At 38.9% G+C, this 15,106-nt stretch overlaps 1 protein-coding gene across 3 annotated transcripts in view; it reads right to left on the bottom strand.

The window, feature by feature from the left end:
* DNAH8 (dynein axonemal heavy chain 8) overlaps positions 1-15,106 on the bottom strand; it is a 332,681-nt gene that overhangs the window by 257,768 nt on the left and 59,807 nt on the right. For all 3 annotated transcript variants that reach the window (XM_010389720.2, XM_030929346.1, XM_010389721.2), the window contains 6 exons: positions 13,067-13,264; positions 10,219-10,295; positions 8,645-8,744; positions 7,366-7,485; positions 5,251-5,386; positions 1,482-1,669 (listed from right to left, as the gene is read on the bottom strand). In XM_010389720.2, the coding sequence (XP_010388022.2) occupies positions 1,482-1,669; positions 5,251-5,386; positions 7,366-7,485; positions 8,645-8,744; positions 10,219-10,295; positions 13,067-13,264 (819 nt within the window). The remainder of the gene's footprint in view (positions 1-1,481; positions 1,670-5,250; positions 5,387-7,365; positions 7,486-8,644; positions 8,745-10,218; positions 10,296-13,066; positions 13,265-15,106) is intronic.

Raw genomic sequence — 15,106 nt, 5'->3', positions numbered from 1 at the left:
TGGCTCAGGCCTGTAATCCCAGCTCTTTGGGATGCTGAGGTGGGCGGGTCACAAGGTCAAGAGATGGAGACCATCCTGGCCGACATGGTGAAACCTCGTCTCTACCAAAATTACAAAAATTAGCTGGGCATGGTGGCGCACGCCTGTCGTCCCAGCTACTCGGGAGGCTGAAGCAGGAGAATCGCTTGAACCCGGCAGACGGAGGTTGCAGTGAGCGGAGATCGTGCCACTGCACTCCAGCCTGGCAACAGAGCAAGACTCTGTCAAAAAAAAAAAGAAAAAAAAAAAAAAAAACAGGAAAAGTTTGTAGTTTATTTATTATATGATTGATTATAAAATTATAAATTTTGTACCACACAAATAGAGTTCATTTTCTCATTGCTCAGCTGTTCCATTAATGTCTGTGTAGTTATCTTATAACTCATATTTAATCAGTTCTCTATTGTTGAAGTTAGACTCTAGTCTTTTGCTATTACTAATTGTACTCGGGAAAAATGTCCTTGCATTTATATAATTTCCTGCATTCCCAAAATATATGTCCACAGCCTGCCAAGAAAAGCAAAGAAGATGAGTTAATGCAGCTTGCTATTTTAACTGGCTTTCTAAAGAAATTCTCATGTTACTTAACTCTTGCCAAACATTTTAGAAACAATGTGTTAGGATTTGAATATACTTTGATTTCATCTTTGAATCAAAGGTTGAATCAATCACCAACCCTTGACGGCACTTTTTTTTTTTTTTTCTTACTCTGTCGCCCAGGCTGGAGTGCAGTGGCGTGATCTCGGCTCACTGCAACCTCGACCTCCCGGGTTCAAGCAATTCTCCTGCCTCAGCCTCCAGAGTAGCCAGGATTACAGCCGCACACCACCACACCCGGCTTCCTCATGTTAGCCAGGCTGGTCTTCAACTCCTGACCTCAAGTGATCCACCCACCTTGACCTCCCAAAGTGCTGGGATTATAGGCGTGAGCCACCGTGCCCAGCAGTACATTTTAATGTCAGTTTTTGCCTGCCGTTTTCATTTTGTTAGATTTTAGTTTGACGTACTAGTGAACTTTAATTGAAATAATGCTCCTTTTTGCCTCACAATGTTGACAATCATCTCTACTTGTATTGTACTGTCGACCCACTTTATTAATTTATATCTCATAAATATTCTAGGATAACTATATTATAAAATTTAATGCACAAGATCTATAAAATTACATTAATATTTTTTGAAACTTGCTATTTCGTCAGTGTCATTATCCAGAAATCTAAATCTGGTTTCTGATAATCTTCTCACTTTTTGCTTTCCATTTCCAATCTTATCTTTGGTTTGCAAGTCAGTATTTTAATTCTATCAAGAATCAACATATTAACAAATTTTCCCTCAATGCCATGAAGCATAACTGTAGGGATATGTGTATACATATATATATATATTTTTTTTTTAACCAAAAAGCTCCTTCAAATATAATTAGAAAACATAATCTATCTTACCTGCAAATACAGTTTGTCTGCTTTCAATTTACTTTCCAATTTTAGCAACCTCTTTGCCTGTTCTGGTACATCCAACTTCATTTTTATCATGCACTTAGTTTCCCGAACAACTTCCAAAATTTTGGGATCAAAATTAACCAGCAACTTCCCTGTTTCTGGATGTCGCACAAAAAGCGTGGCTTGTAAAGCTACAAATAAATAATGATTGACATTAACTCATTCTGAATTTCCTTTCTGCTTCCAGCTCTGTTTATGTTTCTGTCTTGCCCCCTGGACTACTAACTTCTTGAGGGCAAAGGAAATGTTTTAGATGCCCCAGATGCTAAGGCACAGCGTCTGGCACATAGTGAATACTCAAAACTCAAAACAAAGATAAATGAATGAAGAGTGTCTGCAAAGCCATAAAATCAGATCCAGGGAGAGAAACATTGACCAAGAATGGTGCTTTGTGCTATGAATTGCAATATTTTTCTGAGTGGGTTGAAGAGATCTATGTTAGTTTATCTTATGGATTATGAGTTGACCCTTGAGAAAGAACCAGAAGATGGTTAGAATCACAAAAGATGCCCTACCTCATTTCAAACTCGTTCCCACTCAGACCCCAAACTGTCTTCTTTAAAGAGGTTTATTTAAATTTAATCTCCATCCTGAATTTCTGATAATTAGACTCAATATCAGTAAGAAATATTTATTAAATACCATTGAGTTGTGAACTCCTAGAATGGAGGGAAGATGTTTTACACTACATCTCACATAAACATCATTCATATAAACAGGCATTTTCAGATATCTATTATATTATGAATTGAAATACATAGGCCCAAGCCGTTCTTACTGGGTAGCCTTAGATTATTTGTCAGCTTAATACAAAGAACTTCTACAGGCATAATAATAAAACACTTATTATAGACTAGTATGTGCTAGTTTGAATTACATCTTGTATTAACAAACAACACAATCACCACATCTTCCAAACTTCACATTGTTTTGTTGAATGTGGCCACATCAAACTTCCAGTAAAATGAAAATAGTCTGTATATCTCTTTGAAGTTAGTTGACTTTTACTCATCAGATAAAATTAGTCTTGATATGGCCCTTAATGATGCAAGTTTCATGACAATTTCAACTTAAAATTTTATCCAACTCATTTAGAATCTTTTTAAGATGTGTTAGAAATCACTTATCCTAACCGAAAACCAAGCACTGCATGCTCTCACTCATAAGTGGGAGGTGAACAATAAGAACACATGGACACAGGGAGGGCAACAGTACACACCGGGGCCTGTTAGGGGGTGGGGAGCAAGAGGAGGGAGAATATTAAGACAAATACCTAATGCATGTGGGGCTTAACACCTAGATGACGGGTGGACAGGTGCAGAAATCCCAGATCTTAAAGTAAAATAAAAATAAGTAAATAAATAAATCACTTATCCTACCAAGGAGATTCCAAAAGAACTTTTGAACAGTGAAATGAGCTTGCTTGAAAAGACAAAAAGTCAACAAGACAACTAAAATGGACCAATAACGACAGCCAGGAATTCTGCTCTGGGACAAGATGAGCATTTCATTCTATGTGAATCACCATCAGAGAAACTTTACAGAGCAACCAACTAAAGGAGGCTGATGCTACATATCTAATTATTACTACAAACTCCTATGTGTGGCTAAGTACAGTTACGTCACTAGGATAAAGGAAGCCTTCCAGAGAAATTCACTTTTCTGAAATGAAATAAAAGACATTAAAGAATTCTGATTGTTTGTTTTACTTGTGAAAGAACATGAAAGAATTATACTTAGTATTGAAAGTATGAAAGAATTCTACTTCATATTGTTTGTATGCAACCACTTCTCCTGGGTATCAATCCATTACAATGAGTATATTGCACCCAACAGGGGCCAACTGATGTTCTCAAGGGAAACAAACTCTTCGGGAAACTTGATAAAATCATTATTCATCAAGATTGTCTAATGTCTACTTATTGGACATTTTAAAAATATTTTAAGAGCTCCCAAGCATGCCAGGCATCATTCTTGGCACTATTAGAAACAGTACAGTACAATGTTAAGAGAACGGATTTGGGAGCCAGACTATCTGAATTTGAATGAGCTGTGTGATTTTGGGCAAGCCACTTAACGTGTCAGTGCCTCAGTTTTCTCATCTGTAAAACAAGGCTAACAATAGTTCCTTGGAGGGTTGCTGTTAGGATTAAAGTAATTTGCACAATACATGTAACATGTTGAGACAAAGCCTGGCACATGGTGAGCACTGTATGAATGTTAGATATGACCACTTTTTAAAGGATATCAGATGAAACAGACATAGAGGGTAACGTTGGAATGTGTAGGGGACACAGGGTAGATCTATAAAGCAGTAAGTGTCATGAGAAAGAGCTACAGACGAAGTGTGTGGTGAGCTCTGGAGGAATTATTATTTTCTGCCAGGAAGAATAAGGAAAGGCTGTATGAAACAGGTGACTGTAGAGCTTGTTTTTGAATACGTGCAGATAAGAGAAAGGGTATTGAGGGCAGAAAAACCACCAGGAGAAAAAAAAAATTTAAGTGCACGGCATTGTAGAACCAAAACAAAACCCGTATATGCTTCAGTTGTTAAAAATTCTCTTTTGCCTTTTTCCATAGTCTGAGTTTTAAACTCCTCTCGAAGCTCCCTGGAGAGTTTTGCTCCATAAACAGACTTTCTTTAGCGTCCACAGGGTCCTCCATATAGCACAGCACCCAGAAACAGCTGGCCTGATAAAAGTGGCTTATTAAAGGCTTACCTATGGTTCCTATTAGGGACGACACCCTGCGGGGACTGGGGCACTGTCCTCTAGGATGCAGGTATGCTGTGAATCAATGGCCTGTAGACAAGTGCTGTGTCCCCACACAGCTAAAATACATGAGTTCTGGAACCAAGAGGCAGAAGTAGGAGTGATTCCTCTCACCATCGTTCCAGCAACCCACCTGCAGAACTGGTGCTTCCTGTGCCTGCAGTGCTGTGCTCTGCTTAGGTGGAGACCCTGATTTGGGAGGGAGAAACCTTTCTACCAAGGGACATGGTAAGGGGTCCGCCAAGATCACAGATAAGAGTTTAGGATTGAGATTGTAACTAAGAGCTTAAGGTTAAGACAAGACAAAGCAGGAATCTGAACTGGCCAACCACTGAGCCTACACAAAAACAACATCCCGGAGGGCTGGATGATGGCTAAGAACCATCCCGTCTCACATTTAACTCCACCCAAAGCCTTGGCAACACATAAGCCCTCCCCTGAGAGGCACACAGACACAGTGCACTAAAACGCTTCATTTACTGGAGCTCAAATCTGAAATTAAATTCAGTAATAAAAAAAGGGAGAAAGTAAAGGAGGGACACAGCAAGGAAGGGAAGCAGGGAGAGAGGAAAGAAGGCAGGATGCAATTTTTCTCCCCAGAATGGGACTGAGATTTGAATCTATACCATGATACAACTGAATATGAACACCTTCATAAAGTCTGGAGAAATATCCCTAAAGATATTTTTACTTTCAAATACTGTTTTTCAGTGGAAAATCCTAAGTTAAGTATGTCAACTTCAAGGTTATGATCATTTTCACTTATAAAATCAGAATATTGTTAACAATTGTAAACAAATAAACCACTGTAGCATCCCTAAATCTAAATTGTAACTATCCTAAGATTATGTGGAAGGGATGGAAAAAGTTCTCCAGAACTATGAATTCATTCAAAATCACCTAATCCCTACTTTGCAGGCTCACGGCAGTGTTATACACACCGTAATGTAACTGTGAAATCTCTCTGATCCAGGCTGTGTGATAGACCACCTCGAATTCCACCAGCACATAGGAGATCTTGTTATACTGACGGATGACAGCTTTACCGTCCGGACTTGATAAAATGTCTGAGTTTTTCTGTTTTTTTAAGGGAAAAGAAAGATTTACTTTAAAAGATTGCTGAATGTTTTTATATCCAAATAATGAAAGTATTTATATGTAAAATGATATCAAATAATTATGCTACCAGTTTAGATTCTGCCTCACAGTAAAACAGAGATACAGAAGGCCATATCAGCAGGAGGCAGAAGTAGGGAAACGTTATCAGTACATAGAGGGAAGACTGGAAAAGGAAAGAAAGGGTTTAGAGAGAGAGATGCCTCGAGCCCCACAGCCTGCCCCAGGCATTCAGAGTCTCTACCTCATTTTCTGATCCCATCCCACTGCTCTAGACAAGATATAATTGACTGATGTTCCTTGAACCGTGAGTATCAGGGCAAATTCCTAAATTCCAGCACACAAAAAAAGGTAACCATGTATCAAACAATAAAAATAAAATTTCTTAGCCGGGTGTGGTGGCTCACGCCTGTAATCCCAGCACTTTGGGAGGCTGAGGTGGGTGGATCACGAGGTCGAGGCGGGTGGATCACAAGGTCAGGAGTTCAAGACCAGCCTGGCCAAGATGGTGAAATCCCGTCTCTACTAAAAATACAAAAATTAGCCAGGTGTAGTGGCAGGCACCTGTAATCCCAGGTACTCGGGAGGCTGAGGCAGGAGAATCACTTGAACCTGGGGGGCGAAGGTTTCAGTGAGCTGAGATCGCACCACTGCACTCTAGCCTGGGTGACAGAGTGAGATTTCGTCTCAAAAAGATAAATAAATACAATAAAATAAAATTTATTGGCCAGGTACCGTGGCACACCCCTGTAATCCCAGAACTTTGGGAGGCCAAGGCAGGTGGATCACCTGAGGTCAGGAGTTGAAGACCAGCCTGGCCAACATGGTGAAACCCCATCTCTCCTAAAAATATAAAAAAATTAGCCAGGCATGGTGGCGGATGCCTGTAATCCAGCTACTCCAGAGGCTGGAGGCAGGAGAATCACTTGAACCCAGGAGGCGGAGGTTGCAGTGAGCCGAGACTGCGCCACTGCACTCCAGCCTGGGCGACAAACCAAAACTCCATCATAAATAAATAAATAAATAAATAAATAAATAAATAAATAAATAATAAAATTTCTTAAGGTAAAAATCAAAAGATTTAGGTTTCGATTCACATGTCAAACAGGGCCCTCCCACCACAAAGTCAATCAGCAACTGAGTCCCCCGAGTAGGGACTCAGGGTTTTAATTTTTTTTTAATATTCAGAACAATGACACAAATGATAGCAGCAAAAGAGAAACAACAGAATCTTCATATTTAATAATGCTTAAATAATACAATTACTTGCAAAACTACTGTTTTGTAGTTATGTTGTTCTATAAGCAAAAGACACGAGACCAGGCAAACCAACTCTGCCTTCTGATTCTGTCTCTTAAATAAAATTTAAGAAAATAACAACGACAAAGAAAAGACAAACTGGCAGTCTCAGAATGCCAACAGGGCCCAACCAAGACTGTCCTGTTTTTCAGAACTCTAATAATCTTAGGGACACAGAGAATGAATCAACTGTATTATATTCCGCTCTCAGTGGCAGTTCTTCACACAGGAATACACTCTTTGGGTTTATCTCCACCTTCACTGAGTATATATCAGTGACCTATCTGCCCATACACAGAAGTAAGCTTCTGTGCCAGGCCTGTACTTTACTGTGTTTTCAAATTTTTAATTTTTATTTTTTTAAAGGCTTTACAAGGTGTCCTGTGTTATTAAAAGACATAAAATTATAAGATTCACTGACTTTGAGATAACTGTAATTAGATTGGTTTATCTACTAAACCTGAAGGAATTGACTTTGTTTCTCTCAAGTATATTTACAAACTAAATTTTCCTTTTCTGGTAAAAGAATTGGCTCTTCGTTGGCTACTTTAGTGGACACGAATATTATAGGATACAATATATTTGTTATATTAAAATCCATATATTAAAATCCACATATTAAAATTTAATTATTGGCTTACAAAGAAATAATTGATGGGCTCACTTATCCGGCGATAGAGCTGCCTCACCCAGAGTATTTTTCCTGCTATAGGGGGCATGTTGCGAGCAAGAGGGGGGTCGTCTTTCTGAGAATGATAAAGCTGTAATTAAAAATCTGGTGTTAATGTTTGAATTCAATACAAGGGAGAAGGCAAAAAAAATATATACAGTTACCTTTGTATAGTTTCATCATTATTCACATTTTATATACAGTAGGTAGCCAATAAATATGTAAACGCACATCCGAGGTAACCTGAGACTTTGAAACAATGATGTTGCCCATATATGACACTTAATTTTCTCTTCACCTTTATTTCCTATTACATGTATTTTTTTTCTGCCCTCATCCCAAAGTTCAAGGAGGTATTCAAAAGGAGCACATAGCTGCATAATATTAGTATCTGTCATAATAGTATCTAGAGCCCATATTTCTATAGGTAAAAATACTAACTTAAACGGGCTTTGCTATATACACACCAGAAAACGGTCACAAAAAGATAGTTTTTTTAACTTTTATTTTTAAGTTCGGGGTTACCTGTTTGTTATATAGGCAAACTCGTGTCATGGGGATTAGTTGTACAGATTTTTTCATCACCCAGGTGTTAAACTTAGTGTCCATTAGTTACTTTTTCTGATCCTCTCCCTTCTCCCACCCTCCAGTAGGCCCCAGTGTCTACTGTTCCCTTCTTTGTGTCCATGTGTACTCAGTGTTTAGCTCCCACTTACAAGTGAGAACATGTAGTATCTGGTTTTCTGTTCCTGCTCTAGTTGGCTTAGGATAATAGCCTCTAGCTTCATCCATATTCCTGCAAAGGACATGATCTCGTTCTTTTTTATCTACCACCTTTTCTTTATCTAGTCTACCACTGATGGGCATTTGGGTTGATTCCATGTCTCTGCTATTGTGAACAGTGCTGCAAGGAACATATGTGCGTGTGTGTCTTTATGACAGAACGATTTATTCCTTTGGGTACATACTCAATAATGACAAAAACAAGCAATGAGGAAAGGACTTCTTATCTTATTCAACAAATGATGGTGGGATAACTGGCAAGACAGTTCAGAGCAAAGAGGTGTAAATCTGGCTGTCCAGCAATATACACTGTCAAGCACCTTCCCACCCAGAAGGGAGCGTCAGTGCTCCTTAGCAGTGAAAGATCACTCTGAAAAGCTTGGCATGAGACAATGATGGCAAATATTTTCAGATTTTTTTTTCTTTTTGTGCTAATGTACCGTTTTATTTGTAAACATGCCACTTGCCTTCTTAGTAGCATCAAGTTCAGCCACATAGTACTGAAGAATACGCTCAATTGTGTGGTTTATTTCTGATCGAAGACAGGGAATGTTCAGCTTCTGAAATCTAAAAGCAATTGAAGCTGAATAATTAAAAACTAAATGAGAAATATACTTAAGAACTGCTGTCATAGTAAATATCCATTCATTCATTTGACAAATATTCATACCAGCCCTCATTCATTGTCCTAGGATAAAGCAATGAACAAGATAGGAGGTACAATCCTAGCTCTCCTGGAATCTACAATTATCTTATGGAAAAGACAGACATCTGTCGAGAGTAACAAAAATAATTATTTAAATTACAAATGGGTCAGAAATGCCTATAACTAAAAGAGACCTAGACAAGTCTGGGGATTCAAGCAAGATAAGAGAAAATGACAAATGGATTACACGATGAGTGAGGAAATGGTTTAGCAAAGATGGAAGAGAACACATTGACTCACCTTCTGCCAGTGTTAATTCCATGCAATTCCATATAACCACATAACCATAATCATAAAAACAACTTTGTTGCTAAATGTCACTTCCATTCAGAGACTGAATGACACACAGGAAATACTAAAAACTACAATATTCTGGTAATAAAATGAATTGACACCAGCACACTACAGGTAAAAAGAGAAAGAGACAGAGAGAGAGACAGAGACAGAAGTCGCTAAAAAAATGGTACCTGCCATCTGTGCAGTACTGTCACATGTCAAAATCATGTTATTTCTGTTTTGACTTTTTTTACAATGGTCTCACCAGGTCTCCATCATTACAGCCATGGTACTATGCAAAGCCAGACCCAACCCTAGATCCGCTGGCTCTCAGGAAAGAGCTCCACAAGCATTCCTGACACAGGTCTTGAGCCCTCTCTGTGCTGAAAGGGAAAGGCTTCTAGTCCCACTCAGTCCTCTAATCTGGGATTCCCCACCCTTTGAGAGAGTAGTGCTCTTAGGATGGAGGGAAAGGAAGCTAAAGGAGAGAAGATTTCAGCTGCTCATACCACAGAAAAATGTGGGGGACAGATAACTCGGTGAGATGATGAATACGTCATTTGGCTTGGTTGTAGTAATCATTTCACTATATATATAAAAATATCACGCTGTACATCTTAAGTATACACAATTCTTTTTTAAGGTGCAGGAGCCCTCAGGAGGGAAAATGGCAAGTTTTGGAATCTATTACTCTTAGATAATCTCACTTTCAGAAATTCTTTCAGTATGTAGGAGTAAACATTATTTGTTCCCTTTCCAACAATACCTATAAAATTAACCCCTAACATATTACATGGCTGGGGGCAGGGAGGGGAACCATGAGAAATAATTTCATTTTCTGGTTGAAAGACTTTCTGCTACCAAAAAAATGCAATTAGAACATATAATTCTTCATTTCAAATTTTTACCAGTCTATTTAGTGGTAATTGAATGGTTTATGTTTGTAAGTTTTAAGGTTTACATAGGAGAGATTTCCAACAACATTTTAATTTGAAATTGTATTTTCAGATTTAAAGTTACCCCCCCTAGAAACTACACTGCTTAAAGTGTTACGAATACCTTTGAAGTAGCTGAAGAGCCTGCTGAGAAGATAAGATTTTCCCAAAACTACTGTTCATAAATGCCTGTATTTGTACCTAAAATAAAATATTAATATTTAAATGATTTTTGCTGTTAAAGACACTGGTTTTGTTGAACAACAGTTAATGTCTTTCCTACAGAATTAAGATAGCCTCAAGCCTCAAACACATCTACCATCTAAGTATCAAGAACTGCATCATTCAGTATGATGGACTTTGGCTACACGTGGCTATTGAGCACTTGAAATGTCACTACGTAGAAGCAAGATGTCTGTAAATGTAAAATACTGCCAGATTTCAAAGACTTAGTACAAAAAAGAGAATACAATATATTTCATTAATGATTTTATATTAATGACCTCTTAAAATATTTAACACATTGGGTTGAATAGAGTATTAAAATTAATTTCACCTGCTTCTTTTTACTTTTATTCATGTGGCTACTAGAAAAATTAAAGTGACATGTGGTTTGCCTTTGCAGGTTATTACCAATCGGATATTTCTGATCTAGAGAATTTACAAAAGGAGTGAAGGTCCCTTACAAGCATTTTTCTTTGGGATATATAGAACTTCAGGTAGAATAGTATAATGATGCTATAGACACCAGGGTCAGCAGATGTCATTTGCTGACATTGTTGCTCTCAGAAACCTCTTTGCTACTGCTAAGGAAGTACAAGAAGTAGAAAATGTTCTTTCAAGAGTCCCACCATTGGTCCAGAGTGGTGGCTCATGCCTGTAATCTTAGCACTTTTGTGGGGGGAGATGGGAGGATTGCTTGAGGCCAGGAGTTGAAGACCAGCCTGGGCAACACAGCAAGAATCCGTCTCTATAAAAATAAAAATAAATAAATAAATAAATAAATAAATAAATAAATATTCCCACCATCCTTAACAGTCAACTCCAAACTCCTGGTACCCAAAAGATGGAACTGAACCATTCTTTGCAAATCATTTGTATATACAGATCATATTGGTATGGTCTATTAATATATACCACACCCATGAATCAAACATTGGAAAAGGAAGAAAAATTAAAACACTGATGCCTCAAGTAAATTATTTAACTATTAAAAGGTTAATATTGCTCTAAATTTACTGAAAGCTAAAATTTGAATCTAAGACCACAATAAAGCCTTTATAACATATGATCTTTCTTAATAAATCATAAAAAGAATTTAAGAGATAACAAGTTTTTCAAAAATTCCCATTGCCATAAGGATTTAACTTTCAAAGCATTTTAGAAGGAAACTCCACCCTACCTAACCAGCCAAACACTAAAAGTAATAATTAAAATATAATATATCTTAGCATCAAAGAGTCTAACTTTCAAAAACTGAAAGGAAATCCATGCCAAAAACAAAATGTGTTATCGTTAGAGTGGTAGAATTTTAGGATCTTTCTTATGTATTTATATTGCCCAGGTTACATGCAATGTAGTTTTAAAAGAATTTTTTAGGCCGGGCGCGGTGGCTCAAGCCTGTAATCCCAGCACTTTGGGAGGCCGAGACGGGCGGATCACGAGGTCAGGAGATCGAGACCATCCTGGCTAACACGGTGAAACCCCGTCTCTACTAAAAAATACAAAAAACTAGCCGGGCAAGGTGGCGGGCGCCTGTAGTCCCAGCTACTCGGGAGGCTGAGGCAGGAGAATGGCGTAAACCCGGGAGGCGGAGCTTGCAGTGAGCTGAGATCTGGCCACTGCACTCCAGCCTGGGCGGCAGAGCGAAACTCCATCTCAAAAAAAAAAAAAAAAGAATTTTTTAAATACATGAGGAAAACATCTGATTTTTCACAGTTTCATGGCAAGGATATCAGACTTAAAAAGTGTACAAAGTGTATTCTTATCCCTGCTTGTGTCTCCAGGAAATTCTGCAGCAAGAGGAGACCATTCCTTTGGGCTAAACGTAGGTTAACAGTAGTTTCAGTTAACAGTAGAGAGCAACTGAGGTCATATAGCCCAAAAGGTGAGAGAAAAACATCTTACAGTCTCATCTGACATACTTTCTGACTACCCGTCATCCATCTGGTGTCCCTGAATCTATGACACACAGGATAGGAACGCCTCTTCAGAGCTGCCCTCTATAGCGGCAGAGAGAATGTAGGCATAAAGCATAAGGCCACAGGGAGAGTGATCCATCTTCCTAATCTGTTCTCAAATCTTATCACACTTGATAAAGAATAATGTTTACAAATTCTCTCTTGAGCTGGAAAAATAATATTGGCTCCTTAGCACAAGAATCAAATACAAATTTTAATGTAAATTAAAAATGAGACCAGGTGCAGTGGCTCATACCTGTAATCCCAGCACTTCGGGAGGCTGAGGTGGGTGAATCACCTGAGGTCAGGAGTTCAAGACCTGCCTGGTCAACATGGCGAAATCCTGTCTCTACTGAAAATACAAAAATTAACCGGGCATGGTGGCACGTGCCTGTAATCTCAGCTACTCAGGAGGCTGAGGCAGGAGAATCACTTGAACTTAGGAGGTGGAGGTTGCAGTGAGCCGAGATCGCTCCACTGCACTCCAGCCTGGGTGACAGAGTAAGACTCCATCTCAAAAAAAAAAAGAATCCTAGCTATAAAAGCCCTTTGGGCTTCTAGTTATTCTCTGGTGTCTTTTATTAAATATGCTCATTATTCATTAAAAAAACAAAACCTTTAGTGGAGTAGTTTAAAAGTTACACTGCAAATATGTTTGATCAATGTGAAAGAGGAACTTAAAATAAATCATAAATATAGAAACATCATATGTAAATATTTACAGAAAGTACTGGATAGTACTATCGACTACTTTTCAGCTTTACTAGGTAAAAATAAGGTATAATTACTTACCTCTAAACCACTGATTTTTGTCATGAATTCTAAGAAATCTGTGTCAAACTCTGTCCTTCTTGGATCCAGAATGTCATATTGCTTTTTCTTAACCCCTTGGTATATATTTCTGAATTTTATTGCCATAATATCTATTCCTTCTATGGTAGAATTACTCAAGGTTGAGTATGTTTGCACAATAGTTATCATTTCTGTAATCTTAAAAAGAGAAATGTTATTTTGTTTTTTTAAATGAGATAGTAGGCAACTTCCCTAAAATAAGCTCTTAATGAATCATTGATATAAAACACAAACCATTAAACAGGACCTAGAATAATTTAGCTAACACCAACCAGAGGAGATAAAACAGAAGACAAATCTGTCATCCGTCATTCTTACTTCTTAGACTAAGACAGAAGACGTTATATCATATCCAGAGAGAGTTCACAACCTTTTTCAGAGTTTAATCACCTTTTCTTTCAAGGTTGGCAGGGAACTTGACTAAACAGCTTCATTCTGCGGTCTCTTGAGGATTTTCTGAAAATCATTTCACTGGATTACTGGACTCAGAAGTTCTACCCTGCTTTTTGGCCCTCACTATAGTTCTGACAATTAACATTGGCACATAGCCACCTGTGTTCCCTCTTTGACGCCTGCGTTCAGGTAAAAGTCTGGCCCAAGAAGCTTGAATAATGGCAGCAATCATTCCCGACCGGTGATGAGACCTGGGAAACCCTCACAATGGACTTTATTTCAGAAATGGCTGCCTTTGTCTCAACCTAACACCACCTACTTCACCAAAACAAACAAACAAAAAACTCATGTCCACAGGCTACTCCTTACTCTTCCCCATTTTGACTTCTGCTTTAGAGAACAATGCTCAATCCTCTCCAGGGCTGGCCCCTTTGTCCGATGGCCAGAAAGGAAATAAACCTGTTTTCAGAGAATCTTCCAAATACCACACACACCATAAAGACAACACCACTGATCCTCCTACACAGCCAGCAGAATTCACATGAATCCCCGTGTATGGTCACCCAGAAGGACTATTTTCAAAGCAACTGTTGCTCTTACTCCACTATTTCCATACACTTCCAAAAACTACTATCATCCTAGAAGCCACTGCAAATGTGGAGGAAATAAAGGCCACTGGGATTTACAGCATGTTGCGCATGCTCTATATAAACACAGGAACTGTCTGAGTCTCCTCCTAACACATGTGCTCCACTCAACTACTTTAAAGAGCAAAAAGCAAACTACTACTGGCTTACTCTGTTATTCTAACCTGCTAAGACTGTTTCCTTTACCCTTACCTCATTACTCTACCACCTGGCTCCAACAGCCAGAGACCGGGAAAAAATTCCTGTCACTAACACGTCCTCTATTTTGTTGATTGGTTGGATGAGGGGTCATCTGAGGCAGACATGGTGGTCAGTCCCATGCTTGCCCTTCAAACTTAGCCAGTGGACCCTCTGTCCCCATACCACACAGAGCAACATAAAGCCAGCTGTAGGAATCAACCAAGGCCATGCTCCTGCTAGTGTGTCCTGGCCCTGACTTTTTCAACATCTCTCTATCAATGTTCAATCACTCAGTACTCACCACCAATATATAGTCTCTCCTCTGGCTCACCAACCTTGCACCCTTTCCAGTTCTCAACTTGCTGTGATTCCCTCATCTCAGCGTCACCATGAGTGGAGACCCTACCTCACGTACTAGCTCCAGATCCTCAAATCTCCCCCAGCAGTACCAGCTCTCCAACTTTTCTCTTCTCTCCCACAAATGTTCAGGGTGAGAAGAAAACAAAACTGAAGATAGAGCTCTGGAAAACACCAATATTCACCAAAATTTACATGGCAGGAAGAGGAAGAAGCAAAGACTATTGTACACATTTCATTCTGGCATACTCAATGCACCATCAAGTCTATACCTGTCATAAAAAGGTGTGTTTCAGACATCCTAACACTGACATACTAGAGCCTTCTTCACTTACTCCTCGAAGGGCCCCAACATATCTGCCTAACTCTGAAATCTCAGCTCTCCAACCCCAACCTCAGTCTT

This window comes from Rhinopithecus roxellana, chromosome 4 (genome assembly GCF_007565055.1).
Source record: "Rhinopithecus roxellana isolate Shanxi Qingling chromosome 4, ASM756505v1, whole genome shotgun sequence".
Classification (NCBI taxonomy): Eukaryota; Metazoa; Chordata; class Mammalia; order Primates; family Cercopithecidae; genus Rhinopithecus; species Rhinopithecus roxellana.
The sequence above is the reverse complement of the archived record's forward strand: the minus strand, read 5'-3'. Positions and strand labels throughout refer to the sequence as shown.